The 15,096-nt window shown below is 41.8% G+C and overlaps 1 protein-coding gene across 4 annotated transcripts in view; it reads right to left on the reverse strand.

The window, feature by feature from the left end:
* Positions 1-15,096, reverse strand: part of alpk3a (alpha-kinase 3a) — a 56,296-nt gene that overhangs the window by 19,713 nt on the left and 21,487 nt on the right. For all 4 annotated transcript variants that reach the window (XM_046865267.1, XM_046865265.1, XM_046865266.1 and 1 more), the window contains 5 exons: positions 13,788-13,935; positions 13,470-13,597; positions 13,340-13,375; positions 12,976-13,250; positions 12,675-12,763 (listed from right to left, as the gene is read on the reverse strand). In XM_046865267.1, the coding sequence (XP_046721223.1) occupies positions 12,675-12,763; positions 12,976-13,250; positions 13,340-13,375; positions 13,470-13,597; positions 13,788-13,935 (676 nt within the window). The remainder of the gene's footprint in view (positions 1-12,674; positions 12,764-12,975; positions 13,251-13,339; positions 13,376-13,469; positions 13,598-13,787; positions 13,936-15,096) is intronic.

Raw genomic sequence — 15,096 nt, forward strand, 5'->3', positions numbered from 1 at the left:
TGTATGAATGTTGAAAGACTTTAGCTTGGCATTCAACACTATTATTCCTCAGCATCTATTTAAAAAGCTGAGTCTGTTGGGCCTGAACAACTCTCTCTCTGCAACTGAATCCTGGACTTTTTGACAAAGACCAACAGTTAGGATTACAAACAACACCAACACTATCACATTGAACACTATGACATTGAACCCCCCAAGGCTGTGTGCTCACTGCTGTTTAAACTGCTTACTCATGACTGTGTAAAATGGCACAAGTTAAACCACATTATACACAATGTGGATAAAACTAAAGGGATGAATGTTGACTTCAGGAGGACACATAGTGACCGCTACCCCCTGAATATTAACATCTTCTCTGTGAAGATTGTGGAGAACAAAAAATTCCTTGTTATTCACCTGGTGAGTCTCATGTAGTGTAAGAGGCAAGCACTCTGAACTCAACTGTCAGCAGGTTGCAGAAGACAAGAAGGACAAGGATGCATGGCGTCCTGAAGAGACACAGCTGGTGTTTATTAAAGTAGCAGCTCCTAACTGTCTTCAAGGCCAGCAGGGCCTATAAAAGGCTGCCGGGAGGACAGTGAGGTTGAGAAACTCTGGTTCCTGAATAATGGTGGCTCTCTCCCCTATCCTCTCTCACTACAGGATGGCAGATGCGGAAGACTCTCACAATGGCTTGTAAAGGTGGGATAATCCTCGGCCTTACAGCAGGAAGTCCCTATGTGCCAATGAAAACCTGGGGAGAGCCAGTCCGGAGTGCGGCGAGAATGACCCGTTCCTTATCCCATTGCAGCCACTCTTCACCCCCTTTCCTGGGCACCAGAATAGAAGTTAACCAATTTGCCCAAGCCTGTTGTGCTGGATTGTGCTATAGTGTCATTGTGTTTACTGTGTTGACAGTTGAGGGAATGTTGTTTTGTTTTATTTTGTACTCCACTGTATATGGTTGGAATGCCAATAAAAGCCTACTTGACTGGGTTTGACATCAGAAGATATCCAGCAGTGGCACCAGCATGGAACTGGTGATTTTGTAAGTTTACCCACTGATAAAGAAATGATCATTCTATCATTTTAATGGTCTATTTGAACAGTGAGAAACAGATTAATAAAAAAAAAAAAAAAAAAAAAAAAAAACACATTTAAAACATTGTCAGTGTACAAACATACAAAATCAGCAGGGAATATTTTTTTTTTCCCGCTCACTGTACACTGTACACCCATCTGCAGTCTGAAGATGTCTGGCCAGAACTGGTCTTTATTGAAGAAATGCAGGCAAAAATCCACACCTTGATGTGTAGACAAAGCTAAGCAACTCAACAATGCATGAAAACACAGGAACTTGAGTGCGGAAAAATCATAGTAAGTGTATTGAACTAATCTGTCAAAAAAAAGGCTAGAGATAATAAAGAAAGTAATAAGTGTTTTTGTAGGCAAAAATTAAGCATGGTTGAGTTTCCTTGCAAGTTTGGGGCTACATTTCTGCAAATGGAGTTGAATATGTAGTCAGGATTAACACTCTCCCCTTTGTTGAGAAATATAGACAGATAGTTATCTAAAATGCAAATTTATTCTGCAGCAGTAGACCAACACCAAACATCTTTGCGGTAGAGAAAACAAGGACTTCTGGAAGTGATGGTCTAGCCTCCACAGAGCCATGATCTAAATATGAATTCTTTCTGGGATTACATGAGTAAATAATTCAAGGCAGCCTACATCCACAGAAAATCTGGATAGTTCTCCAAGATGTTTAAAACAACTTAATGCTTGCTGAGTTCCATCAAAGACTGTTTGTAAGTGTATTTAAAAAATGTTTGCTGATTTGCAGTCAAGGGGTGGTCAAAGGGGGTAGCTTACAAAGGTAATTACACCAGTCATATTTCAGCAACCATTTTAGTATATCTTCCCAAGTATCAAAACTATAGAAATTAAACTTCAATATGTTTTATAGCAGAGGTGGTAAAAGTACACACATTCTTCACTTAAGCAGACGTACAGATTCTAATGTTTTAAAAGTAAAGCTGTTTGGGCTCTGACATGTACTTGAGTAGAAACTATCCATTACTACTAACTGTTTTAGTGTCATATGTCGATGTCCTAGGGGGTCGCCAAAAAGCATCGAGGTAACCGATGATCGAGATAAACGAAAACAAAATGGCGGCAGTATATTAACGTGCTTGAAATTTCTTTATGTACATGATGTACATAAATGAGAATGTGCGTGCACGTGTTTTTGAAGGGGTTTTTTACACAACAGCGTTGCCGCGATTTGTTTGATGAAGGCATGCTATAAAAATGTACATACGTTTGTTAACAACAAAAGGCATAAGTGCAACTACTAACAACAAAGATTTACCAGTATACAATACAAACACCTGTAGTATCTGTAAGGTTTGATTTTTCTGCCACTTTCGCGAGTTCTTCTGCGGCTGCACAGTGCCGACAGACATAACTGACGTTAAAATTTCAAATTTTTCCCCCCTTGTGCTTGACATAACCAATAAAAAATGCGTAGAAAAAGCGAGAATTTGGCAGTTCCACTTCAAAAACGTCGACTTAATAGGGTTGTCGAGATAACCGAGGGCGAGATAACCGGGTTCCACTGTATGTCATATTAATATTACTGCTGTCAATCGATTCCTTACATTAATACTTTAATAAATGCTTTATGTAAAATGTATGTTTATTATTAGCGAAACCATACTCAACATTAATCATGAAGGCAAATGTTTTTTTTTTTTTATGTTTAAAAAAATGGTGGAAAACTGCCGTTCGGCCCAGTGAGGGCATCATGTTCTTCTTCGGAAAATACATGTTGGAATCCATTTCCCTCAATAAGCCGCAGTTTCCCAGTACCAGCAGCACTCATGCAGCCCCAGACACCACGATTGACTGTAGGCAAGACACAATCTTCTTGGTACTTTTCACCGGGGCATTCCCTATAAGAAGCTACACTTAATAATGCATTTAATAACGCTATGGGAACATTATTTTTTGACCAGTTTTGAAGCATGTATGTCAAACACACTTGTCAACAGTTCGTCAACTGAATGCATGCACCTGCAGTGCTATGAATAGACATGACACAGATAGTTTCTTTGTCTTCAGAGACTGCTCTTTGTGTGTGTGCTGTGTTTTAGAGTGCGCTGTTAAAAAAAAATATACACATATAAAAAAATATAAAAAAACAACCTGTAGCGGGTCTCCCAAGAGATGCTTGCTCTGCTCTCAGAGGTGGCCTTTTTCTTTTTTTTTTTTTTTTTTTTACAAAAATTTAAATCTCATGGGGATCACGTGTCATGCCGGCTGAGGGGCAAGATGCGGGCATGCCCTTCTCTTGCCAAATCGCGAATGCTCTGGCACTTCCTCGGAACGAGCCAATGACATTTTTTCTCTTCCATCCCGCATTACAAACATTTTAAGCTCCACCTCTGAGCGCTCCACCCATGATGAGAAAGCATTTAGGAAGTACATGAGGTAGTGACTGTGGTTTTCAGGCTTAATTTAGACTGGCCACAGGTTTGAAGAAACACCAGATACTCCAAGCTGGATGACAGATTTCTGTTGGGTGGCCAGAGAGAAGGACCCTAATGTCAGCCCCTCCCAATTTTTCTTACTGATCTCCATAGTGATCTATTTCACTTATAGAGTAAGCCATATTCCTCTCACATATTCATACCCACAATGTCAGTTTATTTGACTATTATGGTGCAAGGATGCAGGGGTATACAATGATGTCCCAGGTGAAAAAGACACTTGAATGCTATCTCTCTCCTGACAGCCTGTCACCCTCCACATCAAGAAGTACAGAGCTACATCCCAGCAGCAGGTCACCATGGTGGTTTTGCAGGTGTACCAGGCTAACCTTCTGAAAGACCTGAGCATGGGCAAAGGAATTAGTGAGGAAGCGTTTTCAGAGCTACACTGAACCAAGAATGTGTCTCTGTGCAATCAAACAAATGGAAAAGAGACATGTGTGGATCAATCTCATGGGCATCAGGGATAGGGACAAGGTGCTCCTCAATAAAGTCAGCAAAGAATTAGAAGGTGACATGGGGCCATCTTCTGCGTGTGTATTGGCCTCTTGGCCTGATGACCATCATCAGTAGGTTCTAGGAGGCCAAGACACACGCAAAAGCATGATCAATTTCTCCCCTGCTTTGTTCAAGAAACAGGATTGTTGGCCAACCAGCCTCAAATTACTCCGGTTCTACTGTGGCTTGAATTCCAGAAAGAGCGTAGCAAATCGTGTGCCCCCTCATATGGACTGGGGAGCAGCTCGCCACTCTCAGAAGCTCAGTAAGAGGCAGAATTTAAAGACAATCATTCCATCAAAGAAGAAGTCTTGAGGGGGGTGCAGCCAGGATTATGGCGGTATGTCGCCTTGAGAAATTGAGAAATTCTCACAGAGAGTAAGGGGTCCTTCCCAGCACCCGCTTTACTATTCTCGCCACCACTGTTTTTCCGGGGGGCAACGATCTGCAGCAAAAATACTTAAATGCCTTTAAGATGCTGCCTTGTCCTAGTGCAGATGGGCAACCAAAGTAGCCTCTTACATAAATCATCAAATTAGATTGCGTCCGTGCTATTTTATAGTTTAAATGTTCATGATACTCTGCCCTCTGATACTCTGATACTATGCCCTTGATACTATGCCCTTGAGTCAACATCCCAAAGCCATGTTTGAGACCTCTTCAATGTTTGTGCGCACACACTACACAACTACACACTACACAACAAGCATTTTTTTTTCTTTCTTAGATAAAGAAGCAGATCTGGAGGTATCATGAATATAGTGTGTTCCGTGAACTGTGATATTTGTATGCTGTCGTCCCCTCACTCTCACCCATTCACTCAGGTTTGTTGACGGTGGTGTGGGGGGGCCGTCTCTTATCCCAGAGATCCCTAATTTCTGTGTTTTCTTCTGGTTTTCTCTTTTAGTTAAGCTTCCATAGCAAGTCTTGCCCGGTCCCCACCTGCACAGTGTCCTAAACTTATATACAGCAATAAAGAGCCAGTTAAAGAGACTTAAAAGCCAGTGCACTCTTAATGCCGGTCCCAAGCCTGGGTAAATGGGGAGGGTTGCGTTAGGAAGGGCATCCAGCGTAAAACATGTGCGAAATCAAATATGCGGATCACGAAAGAGAAATTCATACCGGCATACATGGATGGAAAGAGAAATGGTGTAGAAATGGTGATCCTGAAGGAAGATACAGTAAGTGTGTAGTTGAGGTGAAGAGAGATTCTGATAGGGCGATGATCGTGAAGCTGGAAGTTGAAGGGGTGATGATAAATGTCATCAGTGCTTCTGCTCCACAAGTGGGTTGTGAGATGGAGAAGAAGGAAAAATTCTGGAGTGAGTTGGATGAAGTGGTAGAAGGTGTACCTAGGAATGAAAGATTGGTGATTGGGGCGGATTTCAATTTCAATTCAATTTGGGCATGTAGGTGAAGGGAACAGAGGTGATGAGAAGGTGATGGGTAGGTATGGCTTTAAGGAGAGGAATGTGGAAGGGCAGGTAATGGTAGATTTTGCTAAAAGGATGGAAATTGCAGTGGTTAACACTTATTTTAAGAAGAAGGAGGATCATAGGGTGACGTATAAGAGTGGAGGAAGGTGCACACAGGTGGACTATGTTCTATGTAGGAGATGCAACTTGAAGGAGATTGGAGACTGTAAGGTGTTGGCAGGGGACAGTGTAGCTAGACAGTGTAGGATGGTGGTCTGTAGGATGGTTTTTGAGGTGAAAAAGAAGAGCAGAAGAGAAAGGACTGAAAGAAGAATAAGATGGTGAAAACTGAAGGAGGAAGGCTGTAGTGAGAGATTTAGGGAAGATCGCACCACGCTGCTGGAACTGCGTTTTACAACTAATCGCCTCTTAAATACCCAGTCCTTTAAACCACCACCGCCACTGTTGACATTAATTCCTCCTTTCCTGAGACGCCCTGTCTGTTGGCTACCAGGCAGGAAGCGCCGCAGAAGACGCAGTCACATGTACATGCTGAGGACTCACCTGGATTCTCCGTCTTCGAGGTATAAAGATCAACCAGGATTTGGCAATGCTAGAAGATCGCGGGAATGCTACCGATGGCTTCGTCCGGTTGGCTCAAACACTGGCGTTCCATTTCCGTGTCCCCGCCGCGTTGAAACAACCACCCGGGGTTGTGTCCAAGGTAACCTTCGATCAATTCCTCATGTAACATCGTGGCCTGCCAACTTTTCCACGTTCTGCATGGCACTTTGTAACATCAGATCGCTCAATAACAAAACATTTGTCCTCAATGATGTCACCTCCTCTCACAATCTGGATCTGTTTATCCTCAACGAAACCTGGCTTTCCCCAGGTAATGTCAGTGCCTTTTTGGAAATCCTCCCCTCTGGTTACCTTTACCTAAACACGCCTCGGCAAACGGGTAGGGGCGGGGGGATAGCCACAGTACATAGACAGTCCCTAAAGTGCCACCAGCTGTCCACTAGAGGGTAAACCAGCTTTGAGTTACAAGTATTTGTGCTTACACTACCCTGTCCGATTTTATGTGCAGTAATCTACCGGCTGCCCAAATTAAACAAGGATTTTTTAATTGAGTTCTCAGAGTTTTTGTCAGAGTTTCTAGCAAAGTTTGACAATGTTCTAATCTGTGATGACTTTAACATTCATGTTTGCTGCCCCTCGGATAAACCTGCTAATGATTTTAAGGCACTTTTAGACTCATTAGATCTGGCTCAGTCCATTTCCTGTCCCACCCATAGGTTAGGTCACACTCTTGACCTTATTATCTCTCGTAGGGTGATTCTGTCAACTTGTGAGGCCATGGATTTTCCCATCTCTGACCATTCTCTCATATGGTTTGACATTTGTGCTGTTTCACCTGCACCAACGTCTACTGCTCCTCATCGCTGTTGCATTATTACCTCATCTACAGTCGATGATTTTATTGCTGCCTTCTCTGTTTCTGATCTTGCCTCTACTGCTGAATTGGCATCGCCTCTTTGTCCGGACCGTTTCCTCGCCTCCTTCCATACCATCTGCTCCCAGATTATGGATTCTGTTGTGCCCTACAAGGTAAAGGCGACCAACGGTCCTTTGGACCCCTGGCTCAATGATACAACTCGGGGCCTCAGGCACTTGTTTAGACAGGCTGAGCGAAAATGGAAGAAGGATAGGCTGCAGGTGTCACTGGCGATGTTTAGAGACAGTCTTGCCACCTATTAGAGTGCACTGAAGGAAGCTAAAGGAGAGTAAATTTCTGCTCTCATCAGTAGCAATAGCCACCGCCCTGAAATTTGAGCACTGTCAATTCTGTCATAAATGCGGTGTCTGTCTCCTTGAATGACGTTTCTGTAAACACATGCAATGCTTTCAAACAACATTTTTTGGACAAGGTTTTGTCTGTTAGGCAAACCATTACACAAGTCCACACTGTTGCCATGTCTACTCATGTGGCGCAATGTGTGCTAGAGAACTTTGATGCAGTTACTCTTGTGGACCTCAAAAAAGCTGTCCACAAGTTGAAGCCCACCACCTGCCCTCTAGACGCTGTTCCTGTCAGGATTTTGAAGGAGGCTGTTGACATCATAGGTCCCATCCTTGTCTCCTTCATAAACAGCTGTCTTAGGGTGGGTACTGTTCCTGCTCTCAAACACGCTATTGTTAGACCGCTGCTCAAGAAACCCAACCTTGATCCCTCCATACTATCCAACTTCCGCCATATATCTAACCTGTCATTTCTGTCTAAGTTGATGGAGAAGCTTGTTTTCGCCCAGCTTCAGTCTCACCTTCAACTGCACCGCATTGGTGATACATTTCAGTCCGGTTTCAGGTCGCAACATAGCACTGAATCAGCATTATTGAGGGTCCATAATGACATTCTTGAAGCCCTGGATGGTAAAAGCTCTGTGGTTTTGGTGTTACTGGACCTAACCACTGCATTTGACCCCGTGGATCATGCCATCCTCATCTCTCGTCTTCAATATGTTGTTGGTCTGCAGGGTGCGGTGCTAAATTAGTTCTGATAATAACTCAATAACAGAACTTTTTCAGTAATGCTTAATGATTATTCTTCCTTGGTTGCTCCTCTGTCATCTGATGTGCCTCAAGGATCTATTCTTGGTCCTATTCTGTTTTCACTCTATATGCTGCCACTTGGTTAACTCAACTCCAATCGCAAAGTTAAATTTCATTTCTATGCTGACGACCTCCAGATCTATCTTCCTGTGATTCTGAGTAATCATTCTGCAATTGACCCTCTTCATAATTGCCTTCAGGATATCAAACAGTGGCATTCCCAGAACTTCCTTCATCTGAAAGACTGAGTACATCCTGTTCAGCCCGGACTCACCCAGCAGTTATCTTAGTTTTGGTCCTATAACACCTCAGTTTGCACCTACCATGCGTAACCTGGGTGTTATTTTTGACAAAAGTATGCATTTCGATAAACAGATCAGTGCAGTAGTGAAGGTGAGCTTTTACCAGCTAAGACTACTCAGCAAGGTCAAATCATTTTTGACCTTGAAAAAGCTATACATGCCTTTATCAGCTCGATAATTGACTACTGTAATATACAAAATGCGGCAGCACGTATTTTCTTTAACACCTCCAAACGCTCACACATCATCTCTGTCCTCTGCTCGCTTCACTGGCAAAACTGTGGAACACACTTCCAGCACACATACGATGCATCACTGTGCTGCGTGTTTTTAAATCGCAGTTAAAAACTCATTTATTCTTACAAGCTTTTAATACGTAGCCTATTTTATGTACATTGTGTTCTTATATTTAATTTTTATTGTTGTTTTACTGGAAAGTGCCTTGTGCTCCTTTTGGTTGCTGTAAGGTGCTCTATAAATAAAATTGTATTTGATATGATTTGATTTGATAATTGGGCAACTACTGCAGAAGTGAAAAGGGAGACAGCTAGAAAGGTACTTGGAAAGGAAGACAAAGAGACTAGTAGTGAAATTAGTAAGTGCAGGAAAGCATAAGGAAAAAATAGGTTGGCAAAACAGAATTGGGATCAACAGAGTGATGAAAAAAAGTAGGCACGAGTACAAGGAAATGTAGCAGCAGGCGAAGAGGGATGTGGTGAAAGCCAAGGAAAAGGCATATGAGGAGCTGTATGAGAAGTTGGACACTAAAGAAAGAAGAAAAGGATTAGTACCGATTGGCCAGGCAGAGAGACCGAGCTGGGAAGGATGTGCTGCAAGTTGGAGCAGTAAAGGATGGAGATGGAAATGTGTTGACTAGTGAGGAGAGTGTGTTGAGAAAATGGAGGGAGTATTTTGAGCAGCTGATGAACGAGGAAAATTAGAAAGAGAGAAGGTTGGGTGGTGTGGAGTTGGTGAAGCAGGAAGTGGATAGGATTAAGAGGATGAAAAGTGGAAAGTCGGTTGGACCAGATGTCATACCGGTAGAAGCATGGAGATGTTTAGGTGAGATGGCAGTGGAGATTTTAACTAGATTGTTTAACAGGATTTTGGAAGGTGAGAGGATGCCTAAGGAATGGAGAAGAAGTGTGCTGGTACCGATCTTTAAGAACAAGGGAGATGTGCAGACCTGCAGTAACTACAGGGCAATTAATTTGATCATTCACACCATGAAGTTATGGGAAAGAACAGTGGAAGCCAGGCTGAGAGAAGAGGTGACCATCTGTGAGCAACAGTATGGTTTAATGCCGAGGAAGAGCACCACAGATGCATTATTTGCTTTAAGAATGTTGATGAAGAAGTATAGAGAAGGTCAGAAGGAGTTGCATTGTGTATTTGTGGATTTAGAGAAATCGTTCGACAGGGTGCCAAGAGAGGAGTTGTGGTATTGTATGAGGAAGTCAGGTGTGTCAGAGAAGTATGTGAGGGTGGTGCAGGACATGTATGGGGACAGTGTGACAGCAGTGAAGTGTGCAGTAGGAACAACAGACTGGTTCAAGGTGGAGGTTGGACTGCATCAAGGATCGGATCTGAGCCCTTTCCTGTTTGCAGTGGTGATGGACAGGTTGACGGACAAGGTCAAAGAGGAGTCTCAGTGGACTATGATGTTTGCGGATGATATTGTTATTTGTGGTGGGAGTAGGGAGCAGGTTGAGAAGAGCCTGGAGAGGTGGAGATACGTGCTTAAGAGAAGGGGAATGACAGTCAGTAGGAATAAGACAGAGTACATGTGTGTGAATCAGAGGGAGGGCAGTGGAGTGGTGCGATTGCAGGGAGAAGAGGTGGAGAAGGTGGAGGAGTTCAGGTACCTAGGGGTCAACAGTGCAAAGTTATAAAGAGTGTATTAGAGAAGTGAAGAAAAGTGTGCAGGCAGGGTGGAGTGGGTGGAGAAGAGTGGCAGGAGTGATTTGTGATAGAAGAGTATCTGCAAGAGTGAAAGGGAAAGTTTATAAGACTGTGGTGAGACCTGCTATGTTGCATGGTTTAGAGACAGTGACATTGAGTAAAAGACAGGAATTGGAGCTGGAGGGAGCAGAGCTGAAGATGTTGAAGTTTACGTTGGAGTGACGAGGATGGAAAGGATTAGAAATGAGTTTATTAGAGGGACAGTGCATGTAGGACATTTTGGAGACAAAGCGAGGGAGGTGAGATTGAGATGGTTTGGACATGTTCAGAGGAGGGACATGGGGAATATTGGTTGAAGAATGCTGAGGATGGAGCCCCAGGAAGGAGGAAAATAGGAAGACCAAAGAGGAGGTTTATGGATGACATGCAGCTAGTTGGGTTGAAAGGGGCAGATGTAGAGGACAGGGGGGTATGGAGACAGATGATCCACTGTGGCGACCCCCTAATGGGAGAAGTTGAAAGAAGAAGAAGATAAAGAAGAATCCATATATTTCTCTCCCTGTCACCCCTCTACATTTTCTTTTGAGTTAAACATGAGGCACCTGAGGCACCAGTGACCACTGTTCCTGTCCCGCCTCTGGATGATGTTCTCTACTATTGGGGCCATTCTGTGCAGCTGGGAATGGTTTCTTATCAATAGCCTGGGGATTCATCAAATTACGCAGTAAGACAATAGCTTTAAGGATGGATATGGACTGTAGTTAATGTTAACAGTCTGCAACACAGGACTACAGTTTGCATCTGATCACCATCACTGCACACTTCAACATCGTTTAGCTGTTATAAATGGACATTCGGTGCCACCCAGATGAGAATGGATTCCCCCTCAAGTCTGGTTCCTCTCAAGGTTTCTCCCTTATGCCATTATGAAGTTTTTCCTTGCCACAGTCACCACCGGCTCATTAGGGACAAATTTACAATTATATAGGACATCTTATTCATTCTTTATCATGCATTTTCTGTGTAAAAATGTTAATTTTTAAAAGCACATTGAGTGTAGTGGTTAGGATGCGGCGCTCTCACTGCTGTGGCCCGGGTCGATCCCTGGTCAGGGAACCAGGAAGGGCATCCAACGTAAAAACATGTGCCAAATCGAACATACGGATCATGAATACGGATGATCCGCTGTGGCGACCCCTAATGAGAGAAGCCAAAAGAAAGTTTTATTGAGTGTAGCTTTTGATAGAGAATGTCTCTATCAGGATGGGTTATATGAGTGATACTATGTTTCCTGAAAAAGCAGGACTGAGATTCTACACCTCACTGCCACACTGTGGGGGTGTTCGGACGTCTCTTCAGACAAAGGAATAACCTGAAGGTGTGTCTGTGTCGCATCTATTTATAGCCTCACAGGTGCTATTGCACATCACCTGCCAAGAATTTTTTAACCAAATTCTTAGCGTGTTTGACACATGCTTCACAACCGGCTGAACAAAGAATGTTCACATAGTGCTATGAAACCCAGCATCTAATTCCCGCTTTTTCAGGAAACCCGAAACATTTGTGAGCCTTCTTGTGAGCCAGCTTTAGAAGATGCTTCATTCAGCGATGACGGCAATGCAAACCCACTTGTTGCACTGTGCAGCGTATGGTCTGAGTACTGACAAGCGGACTTTCTCCTTCTGCAACCTCTAAACAATGTTAGCAGCACACATGTTTTTTGGGGCCAGCTTCTGAACCTGACCACACAGCTCAAGGATTCAACTTCTTTGATTGACCTTGGGGAAGCCTGTTCTGAGTGGAACCCACCTGGAAAACCTCTGTATGGCCCTGGCCCGCTGCACTGTAACTTACTGTTCATTTTATAGCCTAGGCATCTTTGTGGAGAGCAACAATTCTAAAACTCAAATCCTCACAGACTTTTTTACCATGAGGTGCCATCCAGTGGTCAGTATGCGAGAATTGTACTGCTCTAATACTAGATACACAAATTCTGCCAAGCAGACAAAAACATGAACATGATGAATAAGACATGCTTTGCATGGTTAAACAACGTACAGGTGTTATCACTTAGGGTGTACCCAATTTTGTTGCCAGCTTTTTTGAAAATTATGGCTGAATGTTGAGGACAGTAAATCAATACTGCTATACAAGCTGCACATTAACTACTCTGAAATATAAAGCTTTATTTCTATAGTACTGTTCCCTGAGAAGATATAATAAAATGGGTGCTGAAATGTGAGGAGTGTACTCGCTTTTGTGAGATACTGTATATATTTTTTTTTATTGTGAATAGAATATGAATTTATGAGATTTGAAAATCATTGCATTCATTTGACATATCGTCCCAACTTTTTTTAAAATTGTGGTTGTATTTAATACTGTGAAAAGACAGAGAGAAAGGGACTTACTCTAATGCAAAACCAAACTGATCGATCACTCTCGCCTCAGCAGCAAAGATTTTGCAGTATTCCCGGACTGTGTTATGGATTTTACATTCCTAAGAAAGCAGAAATAATCAAAGGTTTTTTATATTTCTTAGCTAGTTGATATATTAGTACTTTTTTAAAACATGTATGTGGTTATAAGTACATTAGCTCATAAATAATTAATATTGATTAAATAATAATTTTGATCAATAAAAGGTGTACCTGACATATTATAAATGCTCTTTAGACTTAATAATGCATTCAATGAAATTGATATAATTACCTGTCTCGTGATCTCTAAATTTATCTCTGCCAAGCAGTTTTCTTCATTGGTCCCATATACAATGTGGTTTCTCACTTTGACAATGCAGGTGCTTCCTGACTCAAAAACAGGATCCAAACCATAGATGACCTTGGCTCTGCTGTTTTTGTGTGCACATCCTTCCCCAATTTGCAGCTCCTCAATCATAATGCGACCAAAAAACTTATTACCCCAGTAGCCAGGGTCCACCAGGCCTTTTGTAAACAGCAAGGGTGTCATCTCAATCTCTTCTCCCACTAAGGAGATTGCAGAACAAGACCAGTAGATGAGCTATACTGCTAAAACATTAAATTGTTATTGTATGTCTACTTATAAATACCCCTACCTTCTGAATCATCCCGTAAAAAGAACTCAGCCAGTACTGTGAAATAGTAAGGAGAGAGTGTAGATTTATGAATGTTTTTCCAGTTTGGTTTTAATTTTTCTGATGAATTAAATACCAAATGCAAATTTACTGTCTGAGCTGAGTAAGTAGTCAGTTGTGTCAGTGCCATATTCATTCTTGATTGTGCAGCTATAGACTCCACAGTCTCTGCTGGATGCCTGAACAATGGCCAGTGCCACTTGATTTTCATCTCCTGCGCTGAGAAACATGTCACAAAAAAGTGTAAATTTTTTTAATCTTTTGCCATTTATAAATTTAAAATATATCAGTTTTTACTGCATTTAATATTAATAATGTAACATTAAAATTATTCTTTAATCCAACACCTAAACTTTATTTAAACAGGGAAAATGTGTAATCAGATTAGATAGGAAGAAAAACAAGTTACCTTCTTTTTATTTCTGCAATCTCTACATCATCTTTGAACCATTTGATTGTGGAGTCACTAAGCACATTAAAGAATTGACACCACAGCTTTAAGTGGCCCAGGGCATCAGAGAAAGGTTCTCCTCTGATCTTGCGGATTACCTGAGGAGCTGAAATTAGAGGAAAACTGGGTAAAGATAAAAACTATCTAGAGTATCCACTTCCCTCTATTAATCCTCAGATTTTAATCTTAGTCAATTTAAGTATGTCATAACATGCAAGTTTAGTCAGTCTGGTCAGAATTAAGTATGATGAGTTGTATAATTACATCTCTAAAAAAATCCATCTCATAATACCATCATTATGTTGCCATGGCTATACACTGTGTGCACAATTATTAGGCAAGTTGTATTTTTGAGAATTCATTTAATTATTAAACAACTACAGTGTTCTCGGTCAATCCAAAACAACTCACAACTCAAACCTAAATATCTAAAAATATAAAAGTCAGACTTTGGCTTTCTTAGGAAAATATCTATGTGTGCACAATTATTGTGCACATATTGGTGTGCATAATTATTATGCAACTAAATTAATTTCAAAATTGTCTTCCATTCATGGAGTCTGTCAGTTTCTTCAACCACAGCCTCCCAGACACTTTTCAGAGAGGTGCACTGTTTTTTACTTCACCATAAAATGTACTTTTAAGAAGGGCCCACAAGTTCTCAATAGGTTTAAAGTCAGGTGAGGAAGGGAGCCATGTAATTACTCTTTCATCTTTAGGGTCTTTACAGGCTAAGCATGCAGTGGAGTACTTCAACGCATGTGATGAAACATTGTCCTGAATAATCATGATATCATGATCTTCTTGAAAGATACATACTTTTTCCTGTACCACAGTTAAAGAAAATGTCTTTTAAAGACTGGCAGTAGATTTGGATGTTGATTTTAAGTCCATCTTCAACCAGAAAAAGTCCAACTAGCTCATCTTTAATATTGCCAGCCCATACTGGTACCCCACCTCTACCTTGCTGGTGTCTGCTTTGAAGTGGAGCTCTTTGCCAGTTACTAATTCAGCCATGTGCCCATCCTTCTAGCCCGTCAAGAGTGATTCTCATATCATCAGTCAATAGACGTTTAGGCCCAGTCTTGTAGTTTGAATTTATGTGTTTTATTCTGTGTTCGGGTTTCAGCCTTCCTCATCTTGGACATGTCTCTGAGCACTGAACACCTTATGGGTACTCCAGGTAGGTTGTAGTTCTGGAATATGACAGCACTAGACGACAATGGGTTCCTGGTAGCTTCACATTTGATTCTTCTCAAATCAGTTA

This window comes from Silurus meridionalis, chromosome 13, assembly GCF_014805685.1.
Source record: "Silurus meridionalis isolate SWU-2019-XX chromosome 13, ASM1480568v1, whole genome shotgun sequence".
Classification (NCBI taxonomy): Eukaryota; Metazoa; Chordata; class Actinopteri; order Siluriformes; family Siluridae; genus Silurus; species Silurus meridionalis.